Raw genomic sequence first — 18777 nt, forward strand, 5'->3', positions numbered from 1 at the left:
TCGGTAGAGCTGTCAAAGCAACCATTGAGATGCCAAAGGTGAGGGCCCAGTTGGATGGCCTATCAGCGAGGTTACTTGGTGGTTCTAAATGTGGTTAATCAGAATCCTGATTTGAATCAGATTTCCTCATATCAATCTACATTATCCTCATAACCACCAGGATCTGTATCCATATCCTCATTATCTATGGGATCAGAGTTGTCTATGGGGTCAGTCACCTTCTGCAACTGATTCATCACCTACAGCTAGGCCTATGTCACTTGCTACACCCATCCTACAGTCATCCCTAATGTGTCCAAGTTGCCTATCTAAGTCTACACGTGCCCTCTGCCTTAGTCGAGTTAGGCACTGGTGCTGTCTTCCTATTCATTTCTATTTTCTAAAAAGGAATTTTGAAAGACACAAGAGCAAGCTTTCCGCCTGTTGAGTTATTAATATCTTTGTTCAAGCAACTACGTGAAAAACTAACCTCAAACAGTTGGAAGGAAAAGTAACAGCACAGAGACTAGGTGATCGAGACGAGGAGAGAGAGGAAAAACAGTATAGTCATTCACCATGTTGGGGCGAGAAGCAACTGCATAACAACTACTAGTTGTAATATCAATATTAGTAACTAATTCTGAAAGAGAGGTGAGTCGCAGGTCTTGGCACAGAAACCAGGGTTGATTACCGCTCTGAGAGGTTCGAGACTATCAGAGAGAAAGAGACTGAGAAAGGACGACAAAATGTAACTGTACTGAATGACTGTAGGCTTCCGTAAAGAGAATCAACTGCTATATACACTTGCTGAAATATTATTATAGCAAATTTGAGGAAAGCTCTACCGAAGTTCTGTCAACACATTGCCTGTAGTACTCGCGCATCAAAAACTGTATCATTGTTACTCCCCCTTCCGGGATGGCTACAAGGCCCTCCCCTGCCCTCCCTTCGGAAAATCGGATTACAACACCATCTTGCTCCTGCCTTCCGATAGGCAGAAACTCAACACGTGTACTTCTTGTTTAAGGTCTAGTCAACACTGGTCTGACCAATCGGAATCCATGCTTCAAGATTGTTTTGATCACGGGGACTGGGACATGTTACAGGTTGCCTCTGAGAATAACACGGTGACTGAGTTCAAAAGGAAGTGTATAGGGGATGTTCCTACTGTGACTATTAAAACCTACCCAAACCAAAAACCATGGATAGATGCCAGCATTTGCGCAAAACTGTAAGCGCGAACCACCGCATTTAACCACGACAAGGTGACTGGGATTATGGTTGGGTAGGTTGTGCAAATGCAAACAGTGTAGTTATTCCTTCCGTAAGGCAATCAAACAGGTAAAACGTCAGTACAGAGACAGTGGAGTCGCAATTCAACGACTCCGACACAGGACATATGTGGCAGGGTCTACAGACAATCACGGATTACAAAGGGAAAATCAGCCATGTCGCGGACACCGACGTCTTGCTCCCAGACAAGCTATACACCTTCGCCCGCTTTGAGGATAGCACAGTGCCACCGACGCGGCCCTCTCCCAAGGACTGTGGACTCTCATTCTCCGTGGCCAATGTGAAATAAGACATTTAACCGTGTTAACCCTCGCAAGGCTGCTGGCCCAGATGGCATTCCTAGCCGTGTCCTTTGAACATGTGCAGACCAGCTGGCTGGTATTTTACGGACATATTCAATCTCTCCCTATCCCAGTCTGCTGTCCCCACTTGCTTTGTGCCTATACCCAAGAAAGCAAAGGTAACTGAACTAAATGACTATTACCCCATAGCACTCACCTCTGTCATCATGAAGTGCTTTGAGAGGCTATCCCATCTGGACAAGAGGAATGCCTATGTAAGAATGCTGTTCATTGACTATAGCTCAGCCTTCAACACCATAGTACCCTCGACTCATCATTAAGCTTGGGGCCCTGGGTCTGAACTCCGCCCTATGCAACTGGGTCCTGGACAGCACCCGATATCACAGGAAGGCCAAAAAGATCATCAAGGACATCAACCACCCGAGCCATGGCCTGTTCACCCCACTACCATCCAGAAGGCGATGTCCGTACAGGTGCATCAAAGCTGGGACCGAGAGACAGAAGCTGTTTTTCAATCTCTAGGCCATCAGACTGTTAAATAGCCATCACTAGCCGACTACCACCCGGTTACTCACCTTGCACCTTAGAGGCTCATTCCCTACTGTACAGTGGTTGCTCCACTAAAAGTTGTGCGATTATGCTGTGGGACTTAGATGTCATTTGTGGTTTAGTACGGTACCCTGCGTCACTACTTCATTGCTCCAGAACAGCGCAAGGGGGAGTTAGAGCACTGATTATGCTTTGGGGTCCCAAGGCGCTGCAGTACTGTAGCCTACTCCTGACCGGTTACGTTGTACATCGCCTTAGTGGCGCAGCGGTGTAAAACACTGCATCACAGTGCAAGCTGTGTTGCTACAGATGCTGGTTCAATACCTGTGCCGGCCTCAACTGGGAGATCCAGGAAATGACTGTAGGTTTTTTGGTTTCTCTTCCTCTAAAAACAGAAATAAATCATTCTAAATAACAAACTGGCTTTATTTACAAATTAGTAACAATGTCTCACCCCATGTCCAAGAATGGCCTTTTTCTCGCTCATTTTACGTTATTTGAAAACGAAAAAATCTATTTTTTTTAACAACGTGATTTATTATTAATTTAGAAATATATAAAAGCCCCTTGGATATTCTCACAGATATATTATTAACCCTGTTATTAGCAGGACAATATATATTGATCATAGCTCCCGAGTGGCACACAATGGGATTGCTTTGCAGTTCTCCAGCTGTTTCCACTGAAATAGAGGTGGGCGCGCAAGGTTCAAGGCACGAGGGCAGGGGGCACGGGATGGGCCGCAGAGTTGCGCACAGAAGACGGACCTAGCCCATGGGAAAGGGAGGAGGAAGGGGTGGACCCCACTCCGCCCCACTGGGTAGCATGGAGCAACACTTTAAGGGGCATTGCGCTAATAATGGCGCTGACTAGGGAAACGTTCCCGCTGTTCTTAGTGTCAGTCTGCACGTTCAAACTAGAACAATGTAACTAATAATGGTACGAAAAATGCCCCTTAGATATGAATTCGGGGGGCAGATATAACATTTTAAAGCATTAGACCTCTCACTAAAGGCGTCACTCAAAAGTTATACTTAAATCCGAACTGGATTTAACGAAAAATTACATGAAAAGCACACATTTGTAAATCCCAAACTGTAAAAGTGTTTGGAAAGGTAGATAAAAATTATTTGTGACATTGTCGTTACAATAAAGAATGTAAACAAGATGCTGTGTTTTTATTTACAGTGGAGATGGACAGCTGGGGCCTGTTGCACAAAACTAGGATAAGGGATTAAGCCAGGATATCTTGGTGATCCTGGCTCAATTGATCCGTAATCCGGTTGCACTAAAGATGGATAGGGGGCAGGAGGATATGTTATGGTATAAATTACCATGGAGATTTATTCTGTGGAGCTAGCCTGCTCCAGACCAGGCTAAATTCCAGGATCTATTTAATCTCATCCCTAATGTCAGTCAGCAGTCACCACAAATGGAAACCAATAGTTATTTCACTGCTCACTATACATTGTTATCACATATAACTAGACCCACTGTTATTATTTAAACATTTGTGATCATTAATTTCAATGATTTTGGATAAAAAATGATTTTTAGATGATGTTGCTATCATTAGATAATTTACAGTTTCCCATAGACTATAAGGCTATATATAAAATGATAGAATATTAGGGCCACAGAGGGGGAAAAAACACAAGTCATAATATTGTAACAAGTTGTTTTAAAGGAGGACAGTTGTTAAAATGACAGATGTGGGGCATTTCGTGAAATTGTACTTCAGTATGGTTTCATAAACAAAGACATGCTGATGTGCCAGAATATTAAGTATCACATTGTCATAAGTATCAAAACTGTAAAAACAATATGTAGCTTTTCTGCAGAAAGAACCAGCCTCATAAATTTATGACTTTATCCTTTTTCTTCAGTGTGGCCCTAGTACTCTGTCATATAAACAAATACACATTCCATATGAATATAAAAACACAATGTGTAACATTATGTTCCTTTATTGAATAAGGACAAAACAAAGCAGGTAAACCATCAGCTCCTTTCGAAACTGAAGTCACAGTGACTCTACAAGATGGAAAGCACAGAATCCAAGCATATTATACAAAATGATACATACTAAAGGTCAAAGGTCTGTATATAACACACCCTGCATGTCTGCACACTAAAATAAATGCAGGACAAATCCATACACATCAACTGAACAGACAAATGAATGGATGCAGTAGCCTCCCTGCAGCCTTGTATTACACACAGTATACCGCACAAACATCATAAGAGGCCAAATTCGTCAAAAAACGAACCCAAAAAAAACCAAATTCCTCTGCCACCGCAGGACATATTTAACCAAAATTGAAAGCACACATACTAACTAAAATAATTCAACACATATTGGTCCCTCAGCAGCCGACCACTGTCGTCATCAGGGAAGATTGCCGGATTGTCCCAGTCCATGGCTGGTGGCACTCTGGGGGCCCTCTCCTTCCTCAGGCAGGCCACATTGTGGAGGACAGCACAAGCCACAGTAATATCACATGCCCTAACAGGGCTGACCCTTAATTTGTGAAGGCAGTGAAAGCGTGCCTTCAGGAGGCCAAAGGTCATTTCAACTCTGGCCCTGGTCCTGGCATGGGCATGGTTGTAGGCCTGCTGTGCTTCCTGGGGGTCTGTGAAAGGTGTCAGGAGAAAAGGCTGGCAGCCATACCCCCTGTCTCCCAGCAACACACCAGAGAATTCACCTGTCAACACAAAATCTCATCATTACTACCTCATAAACACAGTGATATTCTTGACACAGCCATGATGGTTATAAATAGGGGTTGTGTGGCTTACCTTGTGATAGGCACTGATAGATTTCAGAGGCCCGAAAGATTCTGGAGTCATGGACTGAGCCAGGCCATTTTGCCACAACATTGCTGATCACACAGTCAGCATTGCAGACCATCTGAAATCATAAGATGAGGAATATTACACCAATCAATGCACATCACTGGCAATGCAGAGTGTTCGTCAATGGACAATATCAAAAAGTTATGTTCACCTGAACATTAATGCTGTGAAAGGATTTCCTATTCACAAAATCGGCCTCATGGGCACCTGAGGGGGCTTTTATCCTTATGTGTGTGCAGTCCACTGCACCAATGACATTGGGGAAACCTGTCACACAAAGTAATGAGTATCCTACTATGTGTTAACAGTTGTCCTGTAATTTGTAGATCCTCTTACCTGCAATCCTATAGAACTCCTCTTTGATGTCACAGAGTCTTCTGTGGCCAGGGAAGGAGATGAAGACATCTGCTAATGCTTTGATAGCCAGACACACACTCCTTATTGTGCGGCAAATTGTGGCCTTGTTCAGCTGTTCTGCATCCCCCACTGAGTACAGGAAGGCTCCACTAGCAAAAAAGCGCAAGGCCACACAAACCATTTGCTCCACACTCAGTGCATGGCTCCGTGCAGTGCGGTGCTTAATCCTGGGACCCAGTAGTCTGCATAGATACCTGATGCCATCTGCAGAAAACCTGTATCTTTCATATAGATGGTCATCAGGGAAGGCCAGTGGGTCCAACCGGTCCCTGAAGACCCTTTCTCGCCTGAAGGCTCTCCTCAGCACAAGTGCTTCTTCATCCACCACATCTCGCACGAATGGGCATGCCATTGTCAGAGCAGAAAGGAACACACAATTTTGGGCCTTCATATAGGCTAGTGGCCACACCTGGTGCTGGGGGGGTGGGCAAAAGAGGGCGATGCCTTATAACGATGACTTGGTTGTACTGATTGCTGGGAAAAGAAAAAAAAACTTAGAAAGATGCCACCGTCCTGTGTGCTCACAATAAGAGCTCATATGTCATGGCTCACTTGACTTTACGAGAATATACCTAATTTTTATTTTGAGCTGTTTCATCTTCTTGGAGCTGGGGGAGGAAAGAAAAATAATGATTAATACATTTGTGTTACAGTTAGCATACAGTGTACATTGAAGGCATATCTCACCTCCCTCTCAAGTTTTTTTATTTCAAGGTCCAGTTTCCTAATTGTCCTCTTTTTTATTTCGGACTCCAGTGCAAGATTTTCCATCTTTTTCTTCTTGTACTGAATGTCTATGTCTGCCAGTTCTATTTGGCGCCGGAGGTGGTTGCCATACAACTTTCTGATAGCTTGTGAGCTCTGTGAACACAATACAATTAGCGCAGCTGGAATTTGGCAGGATGTGGTGTCCTTTTATTAATACGCACTATGTTGCCAGGCTGGTTTTCCCACTGTATAGCATCTGGGTCCTGTAAAAGAAATTAGATTTTTTGATTTTGATGAGGACTCCTCACCATTGTAGAGTAAATAGTACTTTCACAGTCTTAACATGATACCTCATGCCTTCTGGAATCCAGAGAGATGGTCTCCTCCTCATCATCGTCTCCATCATGTGCTGTTGCTGCTGCACTGGGGCCTTCACCCTATCACATTTAATCGGATTCATATTGAAGCTAGTAGACAAGACATGCCAGGCCTACAGTATGCCTTTGATGGAGTACTCACTGGATCAGCATCGTCTGGTGCTTGTGCTGGTGGCTCTAACAGGAACACAGTGCTGCCAGACACTGCAAGGCAATAGGTAAACCACAGTCAGACAGTCCAAATTGATTCAATATGAATGTGGTTGTATCCCATGTAGAGATGGAAGGACATACCTTGAATGAAGCGGGTGGCATCTTGGGAGGAACCTATGCTCGTCTCTTTCCCCCCAGGGATCCCCTCTAAGACGGGCCTGCCTTTATTTAGCTCCAAGGCCATGTCCTCTGCTGGGGTAAGGTCAGCCTTTGGTGACCCACCACCCGTGCCTTGTCTGTGGGTATTCTTTTTCACTGCTAAAACAGTACAGACAATGTGTGAGCAGGCACCTTCTGGGTACAATATATGCTTGTGCTTTGTTAAATATTAGTCAGGGACCATACCATTCTGCAGAATGTTCTTGTATTTGATTTTGACCTGCTGCCATGTCCGTTTTGGCCCGTTCATGTTTAATCTACACACACACACACACACACACACACACACACACACACACACACACACATTTAATGGAGTCACACTGCAAAAAATTACTTGGTATTTTTGTCTTGTTTTCAGTAAAAATATCAAAAAATGTATCATAGCTTTATACAGTGTGATGGAGTTACTTTACACAATTTCACTCATATCTGCAGTGCATTTCAATTAAAAATTTAACCGTTTCATAATTACAGTACAACTGCATTTTTGGAGATGTGAATTAAATATTTGAATTGTAATTGTGATGTTTCAGCGGAGCGGTGAGTGTGTAATTGTGCACTACTTACGCATTCAGGCGGTCTGCAATACTTTGCCACGCTTTTTCTCTTTGCTTTATCACTGTGGCGGTGTTGCCTTTCTTCTTAATTATATCTTTTACCTCCTCGTATGCCTCCATGAGGATTTGTGCTTCCGACGGGGAAAAGTACGCGGCTCTAGTTGCCATGGTAAATCAGTTAATCTGTGATCTGTGGCGGGGTCTATTTGAGTGAGCCGTGAGCGCGCACCTATCCAGGATTGGTTTCACCTGGCTTAATGAATCCGTGTCTGCTCATCCTGGCTTGGTCTTTGTGCAACCAATTAAGCCTGGACGCACATGTTTTGGCTTCATTGAGCTCAGCTGAGTCATTTATCCCGGATGTCTTAATTCTACTTTTGTGCAACAGGCCCCTGGTGGCATTTTGAAAACAGGTTTTCAAACACTTTTTTTTAAGCCCGATTAGCAGGACAATACTCTTTATAGCCCGGCTACTGTAGGTGTGAAAGTCACACCTTTCCAGTACTCCTCACCCCACCCCAAACTCCACTCTTAACACAATTACCATTCAGAAACGAGCTGTTTATCTGGAAAAAAAATTACATTGCGACCAAAGAGAACAGATGAAATGGAAATCGTTTTCATCAAGCCAGCTTCTTTCTTTGGTGCTACCCTTTCCAGGGTTAGGACCAAAACCACGAGAGGACTTGAAAATGAGCCGGAGCTGAGAGGATCACCAAAACATAAGGTATTTTGGTTTCAGTGCATTTTCTTTAAAAAACATGTAAACGCAGCAAAAAAAGAAACGTCCCTTTTTCAGGACCCTGTCTTTCAAAGATAATTTGTAAAAATCCAAATAACTTCACAGATCTTCATTGTTAAGGGTTTAAACACTGTTTCCCATGCTTGTTCAATGAACCATAAACAATTAATGAACATGCACCTGTGGAACGGTCGTTAAGATACTAACAGCTTACAGACGGTAGACAATTAACTTTTTAGGGATAGGGGGCAGCATTTTCACTTTGGATGAATCGCGTGCCCATAGTGAACTGCCTCTACTCTGTCCCAGATGTTAAAATATATGCATATTATTATTACTATTGGATAGAAAACACTCTGAAGTTTCTAAAACGGTTTGCATTATGTCTGTGAGTATAACAGAACTCATATGGCAGGCAAACTTCCAAACAGGAAGTGGAAATTCTGGGGCTGGTTGATGTTAAACTCATCGTGTTTTCACATCCCAGTAAGATATGGATCTGTTCGCACTTCCTACGCCTTCCACTAGATGTCAACAGTCAGTAGAACGTGGAATGAAGCCTCTAGTGTGATGTGGGGCCGGATGGCAGCTATTTGAGTCAGTGGTCTGGCAGAATGCTAGTTCCTGGTCACGCGCGCTATGATATGGCCATGTGTTCCATTACTCTGTAGACAAAAACGAATGCTCCGGTTGGAACGTTATTGGATATATATGATAACAACATCCTGAAGATTGATTCTCTACTTAATTGTATCAGTTTATTCGACCTGGAATATAACTTTTTGAAGTTTTCGTCCGAGTTCGCCTGGACCGGCGCCAGCGTTTGGACATGTGAACTAAACGTGCTAGCAAAAGTAGCTAATTGGACACTAGTAATGGACATTATCGAACAAAACAACGATTTATTGTGGAACTAGGATTCCTGGCACTGCATTCTGATGAAAGATCATCAAAGGTAAGGGAATATTTATGATGTAATTTCGTATTTCTGTTGACTCCAACATGGCGGAGAAATGTTGTGTATTTCTGAGCGCCGTCTCAGATTATTGCATGGTATGCTTTTTCCTAAAGTTTTTTAAAAGTCTGACACAGCGGTTGCATTAAGAACACGTGTATCTTTAATTATATGTAAAACATGTATCTTTCTTCAAAGTTTATGATGAGCATTTCTGTTATTTGACGTGGCTCTCTGTAATTACTCCGGATATTTTTGAGTCATTTCTGAACATGGCGCCAATGTAAACCGAGATTTGTGGATATAAATATGCACATTATCAAACAAAACATAAATGTATTGTGTAACATGATGTCCTATGAGTGTCATCTGATGAAGATTATCAAAGGTTAGTGATTCATTTTATCTCTATTTCTGCTTTTGTGACTATCTTTGGCTGGGAAAAATGGCTGTGTGTTTTTTGGATTTGGTGGTGATCTAACATAAATATATCTTGTGTTTTCAATGTAAAAGATTTAAAAAATCAGACACGATGGGTAGATTAACAAGATGTTTATCTTTCATTTGCTGTATTGAACTTGTTAATGTGTGAAAGTTACATATTTCAAAAAAATATTTTTAAATTTCGCGCGCTGCCTTTTCAGCGGAATGTTGTGGGTGTTCCGCTAGCGGAACCCCTGGGCTAGAAAGGTTTTAAGGTCACAGTTATTAAAACGTAGGACACTAAAGAGGCCTTTCTACGGACTCTGAAGAAAGATGGCCAGGGTCCCTGCTCATCTGTGTGAATGTGCCTTAGGCATGCTGCAAGGAGGCATGAGGACTGCAGATGTGGCCAGGGCAATACATTTCAATGTCCGTACTGTGAGACGCATAAGACAGCGCTACAGGGAGACAGGACGGACAGCTGATTGTCCTCGCAGTGGCAGACCACGTGTAACAATGGGCTGAGAGAGGCTGGACTGAGGGCTTGTAGGCCTGTTGTAAGGCAGGTCCTCACCAGACATCACCGGCAACAGCGTCGCCTATGGGCACAAACCCACCATCGCTGGACCAGACAGGACTGGCAAAAAGTGCTCTTCACTGACGAGTCGCAGTTTTGTCTCACCAGGGGTGATGGTCGGATTTGCATTTATCGTCGAAGGAATTAGCGTTACGCCGAGGCCTGTACTCTGGAGCGGGATCGATTTGGAGGTGTAGGGTCCGTCATGGTCTGGGGCGGTGTGTCACAGCATCATCGGACTGATCTTATTGTCATTGCAGGCAATCTCAGCGCTGTGCGTTATAGGGAAGACGTCCACCTCTCTCATGTGGTGACCTTCCAGCAGGCTCATCCTGACATGACCCTCCAGCATGACAATGCCACCAGCCATACTGCTTGTTCTGTGCATGATTTCCTGCAAGACAGGAATGTTAGTGTTCTGCCATGGCCAGTGAAGAGCCCGGATTTCAATCCCATTGAGCACGTTTGAGACCTGTTGGATCAGAGGGTGAGGGCTAGGGCCATTCCCCCCAGAAATGTCCGGGAACTTGCAGGTGCCTTGGTGGAAGAGTGGGGTAACATCTCACAGTAGAACTGGCAAATACGGTGCAGTCCATGAGGAGGAGATGCACTTCAGTACTTAATGCAGATGGTGGCCACACCAGATACTGACTGTTACTTTTGATTTTGACCCCCCCTTTGTTCAGGGACACATTACATTTCTGTTAGTCACATGTCTGTGGAACTTGTACAGTTTATGTCTCAGTTGTTGAATCTTATGTTCATACAAATATTTACACATGCCGAAAATAAACGCAGTTGACAGTGAGGACGTCTCTTTTTTTGCTGAGTTTATATAGCCTATCAATGTGTAGGCATACTGTGTAATAAAATCGATAACCAAATAAAGGTTAAATAAAAAATATTGTGTACTAAAAACGTGAATGTGTTTTTGCAGAGCATACAACCATGCCGACAACCATCCGTGGAGATCAGTTGACAAAAGGCTGGACAACGGGCCGCACCGAAAAATCGTTGCCAAGAAAGCGGTTTGTTTTGCTAGATTCTTAAAATGTGTACGCAGCATTTGTGTGTTGGGGTCACTTTTAATTCTTAATTGATCTACCGTTTCTATCATAGGCCACTGTAATTGAAGGGGGCTCAGGGCGGTACCATTCTATTCATCTGATGAAGGTGCGCATGGATCAGATTCAAACGAATCTGATTGAAGACCGAGATTGAAGGAAGACCAGCAGAAAGAGAAACATTATCTGAGGGCAGAGATACGGGCAACAGCTGATGCATTTGTCCAGAGCCAGGCAGCATTGGCAGAGAGTCAGGCAGAGAATGACGCATTGAAGAGTGTGAGGAACGAGATGGAGTCACAATCCATGCCAGGCACACCTGTGAGCTCTGGAATTCCACCTCCGACAGGCAGAGTCAACATACCTGGCGGTTCATCAGGTCGTCGGTTCACCCTGACATTTCCATTCCTCTTCTGACAACAGAACTTGACCAACTGCTCACTAGGAACAGCAAGGGCCGTCCGGACTGTTATGCTGTTCTGCTATAACCTAATAAACAAATGCAGGTGGCTTATATCTTAAATGCTTTAAACGCTTTATTATCCAAATGTAGAAGCATATACTGTACAGTACTGTATTTCTTCATCAGCATCTTTATGCTTTCGTTAATAAAATATTGATTAAAAATACTCTTTCAAAATGCCAATGTTTATTTAATATGGATCCATAACGGATTACTATGTGAAAAAATATCACTGAATTACAGAAATATTGGAACAAAGTTGTCTAATGAAGGTAAACAAATTGTTTCTTACTGGAAAATACTCTTTCAAACACACACGGTCACGTTGTACAGCGCCATTATGGCTATTAGCAGGTAGCTGGACAATAGACTTGCCTAGAAGCAGGGTAGGGTGAGAATTCTGTTGTCAAACGTATTTCTTAGTTCGGTTGGCTGTATCACAACTGGCTGTGATTGGTTGCAATTTCAGCTTAATCCACCAGAAAAGACAAAACAAATAATACAACAAAAGGTATTATTATGTATCACATCCAACCGTGATTGGGAGTCCCATAGGGCGGCTCACAATTACTGCAGCATTTCTCTCCCTCTAAAAACAGAAATAAATGTTTTGGCCTTTACAAATATTATTTTTGCCTTTCATTCAGATTACAAATGCTCACTTTAAATCAGTTTTTTGTTTTTTAAATGAATTAACCTCCAAAATCGTTATATATTATCAAGTTGATGGCACAGTCATACAGCCCGGCACCTACATAGAGCTGAGTGACTCACTCATTCATGGCTTTGGATCAAAATAAATATGTACTAACATTCTTTCTGAAAGTCTTTAATAAAGAAATGTTTTGGTTATCCTGACCTGGACACCATGTACAGTATTATAATAGCCCATCATTGGGCTATTAGTAGGACAATATACCTTTACCAACACCTCTCTGTATTTTGATGCTTTGTGGATGGGGCTTCCCCAGTGGCGCAGCTGTCTAAGACACTGCATCACAGTGCAAAATGCATTGCTACAGATGCAGGTTCGATACCTGTGCCTGCCGCTACCGGGAGACCCATAAGGCAGGCGGCTTTTGGTTTTAATTGAGAATCTTCCAATTCTCTATGTAATTTATGGCGGAGAGTCACGTCATATTTTTCTATATACTGCAGGCTTACCGTAGGCGACATGAGTCTCACTAGTGTTGAGTAATGTGGTGTAGGTCTTATTTATTTAAAGAGCATATTGAAGTTAGAAGCAATAGGATTTGAAGCAACTATTTTAGCACCGTTTCGCACTGCTCTGAGACAAGCATGGGGACTGGTCTTGATAACTCAATGAGATCTTTATTTTCACTAAATCTCCGTTTGGGTATTGGTTGGACTACAATTAGGGTGTAGAAATGTTATGCTCTTAGTGTAACCTTTATTTAACTAGGCAAGTCAGTTAAGAACAAATTCTTATTTGCAAGGACAGCCTATTCCTTCCTCCCCGTCGGGGAATTGAACCCCAGTCTCCTGCGTGCCCGCACAAAACCGGGATTCTTTAGCTAAATAGGGCAGTACTGTAGCCTACTCCCGACCGTCACGTTGTACAGCTCCATATTTTCCATTCCATCCTAGTTTTTCTTGGAATAGAAACACCATACTGTTAATCAAATGAATTAAGCTAAACTTCTTAAAATTAGTCCCATATACTGTTCTTACAAAAAAGGTTTTAAATTCTCTAGTACAGCCACTATTGAAGGCTATCAAATGCTTCTCAAAGATGCCCTCTGGTGGTCAAACTAGCACTAACTTGCATTAATGGTAACAGTGGTTGACACTTAAATAACGTGCCATAGAATTCTGCGGCACAATGCAAGCTGTGCTGCAGTATGCTGCAACTTTTAAAGGACAAACCACTGTATGTACATAGACATGGAATCACTGGTCAGCCAATACCACTTTAATGATGTTTACATACTACTTTACTTAATTAACTTTAACCATGCACATCACTGTCTGGCACACTACTATCCTCCCCACTTCCCTGGCTTCCTATCCTGGCAAACATTACATATCTGGAGACTTGCAATAAGCCACAAAATTATTTGAAAAAGTCTGCAACGCCCCACTCCTGTCGCTTCATGAGGACCTCTTCAACCCACCAAAGATATACCTCCCCTCAAGAAAGTCGATTTGGGAAGACCGCTGGTATTGGCTGGTATTGGGACAAATTCACTTAGTGTAAAGTTATCCAAAGGTACATTTTTGGTTCCATATATATATTTTTGTATTTAACCTTTATTTTGACAGTGAGTCAGTGCTAAGACCAAGGTCTCTTTTCCGGATGAGCCCTGTTAAGCACCACAAAACACTCTTGCAAGTACATCAAGATAACTCTTAGCGGTTGAGAACCATTCATTTAGGAGGACTTACATGTTTCCAGGAGATTCCGTCATTCAGAGAGAGGAAGAGTCCGGTCCGAGCAGTGAGACCAGGGTTGGTGACGGCTCTGAGATGGACAAGACTATGAGAGAGAAAGAGACCGAAGACAAGTAAATGTGGCTGTACTCTAGGCTTCTGTAAAGAGAATCAACTGCTATATACTTTACACTTGCTGAAATATTATTATAGTAATTCCCTCAGAGGATGGAAGACACTGGTCTACGCACAAAACAAGACTAACACAGAGGGAAGACAACTAGTGAAGGACTGCACAGCTGTAACGTTAGAAACAAATCAAATGGCTGGTGTCTGCTCTGCACACATGACAGAGAGAAAATACAGTGGAAAGACGGCATGTGCATGACTGGCTTAGTTAAATTACACTGGCTAAGTTACGTTATGGACCTTGGCACAGGTTCTCCTCTGTCTCAGGATTATTGTAGTTTAGCTCTGTAAACTGACAATCAGGGAGAGCGAGAGAAAGGGTGGGTGAATCTTTGAACTTAGTTGGCTAAAATCTGGGACATCAAGTTACACTTCTCAATTCTGTTTAACTTGCAAATCAATCAGCTAATGAACATACTAATAGCATAGCTGCATAGCTAGATAATGAACAAGCCTGGCTCTATTGTTACTAGCTAATATATAGGCTACAATATTATTCATACCTGGTCTTAGACAACAAAACTAACGTTAGCTCGAATTACCTCAAGTCTCTTTAAGCTAGGTAGTGAGGTTTCAATTGTTTCCTGGTCTAAACCAATTATCTATTTTCGAATACAAACACGTATAGTTGTTTGTCTAGCTACCTATCATTAGTTAGATAACGTTAGCTAGAATTAACCCAACATAGCTAGCTAACGTTATTCAGCTAGGAGCCAACATGTTCTTGAATTAAATTAACATGAATTAAACTCAAATTCGGTACATGGGAATTTAACGGCAAAAGTTATTTTTATGTGCACTACATCACACGAAGCCTTTTATCCGCAAAAATGCAGTATTATGGATACATCTCTGGTGGGAAAATGTGCAATGTGTCGCAAATTGGATGGAAACCTAGCTCTAGCGACCATTATTTTTGAGAAGCCCATTTTTGATTGAGTTCGGGTATAAGAAGTTCATGTGAAAACTAATTCTAAGATGTGTACTTTCAGTGAACTCACTTGTTTAAATCTCTTTCTCTGCTCGTGCTTTGGAGTCCACTATGTATGGGGAGGTTCTAAGGGTTATGCTCGGTGGTGGACAGAGATCAGCCAATTATAACGTTTTTTTTTTTTCATCTGCTCCTACCATAGACTTCCAGTCAAGTCCCATTCGGAGGTGCTGTGAAACCAGACGGTTCAACAGAGAGATGGCTGGTGGACGATATTATCTAACACCTAACCGTGGTTCCCCTAGGCCCTGTGTTTTGCAGTTGTGCTGATAACCAACAGGAATGAAAGACTTGGTCCATGACCTACAAAAGAAGAATCTGGCAATTGGTAAACACAGTAATGTTTGCTTGGAGATGCATGGAGCTCTTCCGATTTATGTATAAAAACAATATATACATCATCCCACAGGCCTATTCAATAAGAATATAGAATGAAAATAAAAGATTCATACAATAAAGTAACAAAACTCCACATCTCCCAAGCGTTCTCAAGCTACTTGTTATAAAGAGAGACTAGTACAGTTAAGACAGTTATTTTCTGTACAGTCAGTGAATTGAACTGCAAGTCTGCATAAAACAGTGTGGTTTTGTTCAGATGTGAGTGTGTGTGTGTGAAATACGTGCGTAAGTGAAGCTGTGTGGGTGGCACTGCCCACTGCTCTGTCACTGGTGAGAGTGCTAAGCAGCAGAATAGAGCAGCTGCGTGTGTGTGCTTGAATATCCCTGCAGATGCAATACAGTCTTATGGAGAGGGCAAGGCCCACGCCTCCCACACACGTGCGCATATGGATGCTCAAATGTACGTATACACACCAAGCATGTCGTGACAAACTCTAACTTGTGTGCCCAAGGAAGTATGGCAATTTTGACGCAGAGAATATTATTGGCTCTCTGCCTCTCTCTAGCAGGCACAGTGTCGGTGCCAATGCAGGTGGGTAATGTGGGGGTGGCACCGCGCTGGCTGTGGTTGGTTGGAGTGAGTCACACTACGTCCACCCACCCCTTCAACCACACACACACGCGGGCCCTCCTGCATACACATGAAGCCTCACACGACATGGTAAAGTCATATTTTTTGTGTGTTTTATAATGACAGATCTGTGTCTCTGCCACGTGGATGACTAAGCTATTCACTTGCTCACCAAGTAGGTCGTTCAACCAATTTGGTGCCTTTTGAGGTGTTTAACTAGGTAAAACATTAAACTTTTGATTTCACAATTTTCACAACCAAATGAAAGACCTCCGACCACCAAACCAACCAGCAGCCTCACAGCTCTCCAAGCTGGCAGTCTGACTGATCACCCTAATTGGCAGCACCTGATGTTCTTATCAGCCAGGCTCAGCACCTGGACAAGGTTGCTGCTGCCCCCTGGGGGAATGGAGTGTGGAAGTGGTAGTGAGCTGTAGTGTGTTGTCTAAATTGCCTAACCTATTCCCTAACATTCACAAAAAAAAGTTTTATTGTTAAAACATTTCTAGCCTGTCTATCTATGGGTAACAGGGTTGACGTGTTATGGGGCGACCTTCTTGGTTTTCCACCACAAAACACCAGAAATTGCGAAAAAGAGTAGAACCAGGTCACCTGCTTCCAAATCAAATTATTGGTCACGTGTTTAGCAGATATTATTGCGGGTGTAGCGAAATGCTTGTGTTTCTATCTCCAATAGTGAAGTAATATCTAACAAGTAATATCTAACATTTCACAACAATACACACAAATCTAAGTAGAGTGGAATTAAGAATATATAAATATATGTATGAGCAATGTCAGAGCGGCATAGACTAAGATTAAGTAAAATAGAATACAGTATATACATACTGAGATGAGTAATGCAAAATATGTACACGTTATTCAAGTTGCTAGTGATTTCAAGTCTATGTATATAAGCAGCAGCCTCTAATGTGCTAGTGATGGCTATTTAACAGTCTGATGGCCTTGAGATAGAAGCTGTTTTTCAGTGTCTCAGTCCCAGCTTTGATGCACCTGTACTGACCTCACCTTCTGGATGATAGCGGGGTGAACAGGCAGCGCCTTGGGTGGTTGTTGTCCTTGATGATCTGTTTGGCCTTCCTGTGACATCGGGTGGTGTAGGTGTCCTGGAGGGCAGGTAGTTTGCCCCCGGTGATGCATTGGGCAGACCGTACCTCCCTCTGGAGAGCCCTGCGGTTGCGGGCGGTGCAGTTGCCGTACCAGGCGGTGATACAGCACGACAGGATGCTCTCAATTGTGCATCTATAGAAGTTTGTGAGGGTTTTAGGTGCCAAGCTAAATGTATTCAGCCTACTGAGGTTGAAGAGACACTGTTGCGCCTTCTTGGGTCCTGGACTTCCTGAAGGGCCTCCCTCAGGTGGTGAAGGTAGGAAACAACACCTCCACTTCGCTGATCCTCAACTCTGCGGCCCCACAAGGGTGCCTGCTCAGCCCCCTCCTGTACTCCCTGTTCACCCATGACTGCGTGGCCATTTTTCTATAGCTTTGACGCTATGATTTGACTGTTAGATGTTCAATGTTTCTTTTTGAAAACATTTTTTTATTTAACCTTTATTTAACTAGGCAAGTCAGTTAAGATCAAATTCTTATTTTACAATGACGGCCTACCCAGGCCAAACCCTCCCCTAACCCAGACGACGCTAGGTCAATTGTGCGCCGCCCTATGTGACTCCTGATCACGGCCGGTTGTGATACAGCCCGGGATCGAACCAGGGTCTGTAGTAACTATTCTAGCTCTGAAATGCAGTGCCTTCGACTGCTGTGCCACTCAGAACAGTTTCACCATATTAAAATGAGAGTTCAGTTCACCTAACAGTGTTGCCCTTAAAATGAGGAACAGACGTGAATTAATCACATTAAATAAATAATAGTCAGATATGAATTTGTCAAAGCAATAAAGTAACTAGGGCTTTACAATGATGGTCAAAACATGGAGCAATGTTGGGGTTAAGTGGGTTAAAATCTTCCTAGTAGTCACAGAGGGTGCATGGAGGGACATGTCAAAACCAGTAATCCTCAGGTTACTGGCTCTCCTCTTAACCTCAAGGCTACCAACCATGTTGAATAGTTTTTTTTTGCAGCCGTGGGTTACGTGGGCATTTTTTTGTGCCATTTGTTATTTTGTCGGCTCCACCATGATCCTTGCTTTTACACACTGTTACCAAAAATGCCCGGGGGGAAATATTAAAGTAAATGTAGGATATATGCATTATTAATATGCCCCCTATCTCAAAATGCACTTTAGTTGGGGGAGTAAGAAGCATTAAATATCTGGATTCAGGTGAAGCAGTAGCGCGCACACCACCACATTCCCATTACTATAACGGCGTGCTTGGCAGCGGGTCCCCACCTTGAATATAATTTTATTGTGATGCAGGCTAATGTATTTCAGATCATTTTGGCGCAAGCTAACATTTTAGCCTACTCAATTTCCCCCATTGAGAAACAGTGGGTGTCATTGATGAGCACTTTGGCAAACAACAGTATAACCAGCCACCTGAGTGAATGTGACAAAAAAGTCACGTTTATAGTATAGCCAGGGCTCATTTTGCCACCCTTTGACTTGGCTGTGTGAATT

The 18777-nt window shown here is 42.9% G+C and overlaps 1 protein-coding gene across 2 annotated transcripts; it reads right to left on the reverse strand.

The window, feature by feature from the left end:
• Positions 1-4072: 4072 nt before the first annotated feature.
• Positions 4073-9421, reverse strand: LOC139532025 (putative nuclease HARBI1). 2 transcript variants are annotated; one of them, XM_071329132.1, is made up of 10 exons: positions 6776-9421; positions 6624-6685; positions 6455-6541; positions 6326-6367; positions 6084-6257; positions 5969-6004; positions 5316-5870; positions 5131-5246; positions 4923-5034; positions 4073-4828 (listed from the first exon to the last, which is right to left on the reverse strand). In XM_071329132.1, the coding sequence occupies exons 7-10, from the start codon at positions 5785-5787 to the stop codon at positions 4458-4460; spliced, it is 1071 nt and encodes a 356-aa protein (XP_071185233.1). In that variant the 5' UTR covers positions 5788-5870; positions 5969-6004; positions 6084-6257; positions 6326-6367; positions 6455-6541; positions 6624-6685; positions 6776-9421; the 3' UTR covers positions 4073-4457. The 2 variants fall into 2 exon arrangements, with proteins under 2 accessions (XP_071185233.1, XP_071185232.1); XM_071329131.1 differs by having other exon boundaries at positions 6084-6367.
• Between the last annotated feature and the right edge of the window lie 9356 nt (positions 9422-18777).

The sequence above is a fragment of the Salvelinus alpinus genome, chromosome 10, assembly GCF_045679555.1.
Source record: "Salvelinus alpinus chromosome 10, SLU_Salpinus.1, whole genome shotgun sequence".
NCBI lineage: Eukaryota > Metazoa > Chordata > Actinopteri > Salmoniformes > Salmonidae > Salvelinus > Salvelinus alpinus.

What these genes read in the sequence shown, in the direction of transcription:
- LOC139532025 (XM_071329132.1), bottom strand. Translation starts at nt 5,787, where the DNA reads ATGAAGGCCCAAAATTGTGTGTTCCTTTCTGCTCTGACAATGGCATGC. An exon ending in GGAGTTCTATAGGATTGCAG is followed by an intron (nt 5,247 to 5,315) that starts GTAAGAGGATCT and finishes TTTGTGTGACAG; the next exon opens with GTTTCCCCAATGTCATTGGT. An exon ending in CTATCAGTGCCTATCACAAG is followed by an intron (nt 4,829 to 4,922) that starts GTAAGCCACACA and finishes TTGTGTTGACAG; the next exon opens with GTGAATTCTCTGGTGTGTTG.